At 37.0% G+C, this 1,720-nt stretch overlaps 1 protein-coding gene across 1 annotated transcript; it reads right to left on the reverse strand.

The window, feature by feature from the left end:
* Positions 1-366: 366 nt before the first annotated feature.
* LOC131225887 (uncharacterized) lies at positions 367-886 on the reverse strand. Its single transcript, XM_058221489.1, has 2 exons — positions 750-886; positions 367-637 (listed from the first exon to the last, which is right to left on the reverse strand). Exons 1-2 carry the CDS (start codon positions 837-839, stop codon positions 404-406), a joined length of 324 nt encoding a protein of 107 aa, XP_058077472.1. The 5' UTR covers positions 840-886; the 3' UTR covers positions 367-403.
* Positions 887-1,720: the final 834 nt, after the last annotated feature.

Consider the following 1,720-nt stretch of genomic DNA (forward strand, 5'->3'; position numbering starts at 1 on the left):
TCCAATTCCACATTAACCATGATTTTTATGTCATCAAAGATTGCATGGAAAATCCGAGATATGAACTATTTCACTAGTATACTTCATATTTACAACTACCTTATAGGTCCACCTTTTTCTTCAATAAAACAATAATACAACGTTGCACTATATCCAGAAAAAAAAAAAAGAAAGAAAGAAATTGATGCAACTATTATGAGATGACGTAAATGGAGCATCTTGTGTATTATCTAGTTGTTTGTATGCATAGATCTTCAAAGCCACCCATCAGATAACCAGTAGAATAGGAAATCATTTTTGGGAGAGTAGGTAGAACCGTGTGCAGAGTAATAACAAAGATAATATGATTTTCATCTTTTTGACCATTGATGCATAAAGACAACTGTAGATCTTATTAAAAACATCAAGCAACCGATTCCCATATCCATTTGAAAGGATAGTGTTTTACCTCTACTTTTCCCCTGCCTACAACAGTTGCAGTAACGACAGCAGCATCTTTGACTACAGATAGAGCTGCAGTAGCAAGCCGCTTGACATCTTCGCTGATGCCATTTTGAACATAAGCCGGCCTCTTCTGTGGCAGGTCTTGCCCGGATGATGCCTCCTTAGGTACCAGACCAAGATTCGCCATCCAATTCTATAAAATAAGATTAATGTAGAAAGCACACATTAATTTTTGGCAACCAAATAATCAAAGATTTTGCAAACCACTACCAATGCTTGAATTGGGGGAAAGGAGAAATCCTCACAGAAGAAGATTTTTGTGTGTTTTTGTTCCCTGTTAAACTAGATTTATTCATAAGTAACTTTGGTGTCTTAACAGAGATGCTGCTATTCATTTTCTCCTATGCAGCATTGACCTGTGCTTTCCTTTCTGTAATAATTTGACAAGGCCATCATGTTAGATGATCAGACTAATTTTAGACAAGGCCATCATGTTAGATGGAAGATCATGCTTCTTTCTAACTTCATACTTCCATTTTATCATCTCCACTAGCACACTGAGGGCCTGTTTGATTTTTCAATGCAAGTGTAAATACCTGGTAAATGGCTAATTATGACACCTTCACCCGTTTGGAAATTTTTGGGAATTCCTTCCTTGGAAACCGGTTCAAAAGTGTTAGTTAAATTTTTGGACCTCACGATGATGTATATGACATATTTGTTCCGTCCATCCGTTTTACCACAACGTTTTGAGATATGAGCCAAAAAATCATGTAAATTCAATACTGAAGTGGCCCACACCAAAAGAAACAGTAGCCCTTAGAAGTTTTTAATGGTAAGTGTTTGATTCACTTTTTTCTGTGGCGTGGTCCACTAGAGCTTTGGATATGCCTCATTTTTTGGCTCATGCCATAAATTCAGCTGGCATAATGGATGGACTGTGTGGATAAGCGAAATGCATCACAATGGGACCCATAAATATTTTGCAATGTTCTCTGTTTTTGTGTCCAAAAAGTAGGTAGTCAAATCAACTATGGGTGAAAATTTGTAAATGCATAGGGAAATAATTATTACTCCCTTTGTAGGTATTTACCAATGTACTAGAAAATCAAACAAGCCATGAGTGTTTCTTCACTGTAATACACCTGCGAAGAATCATAATCACCCTCATATTTGCCAAAAATGTCAAAAAAAAAAAGCAGTCCCGACTACATGAAACGTCGTAGATGAGAGGGGCCTCTCAAAGAATCTGCTAAGTGTAGAGATGGACACAAGC

The sequence above is a fragment of the Magnolia sinica genome, chromosome 14, assembly GCF_029962835.1.
Source record: "Magnolia sinica isolate HGM2019 chromosome 14, MsV1, whole genome shotgun sequence".
In the NCBI taxonomy this organism is placed as follows: Eukaryota; Viridiplantae; Streptophyta; class Magnoliopsida; order Magnoliales; family Magnoliaceae; genus Magnolia; species Magnolia sinica.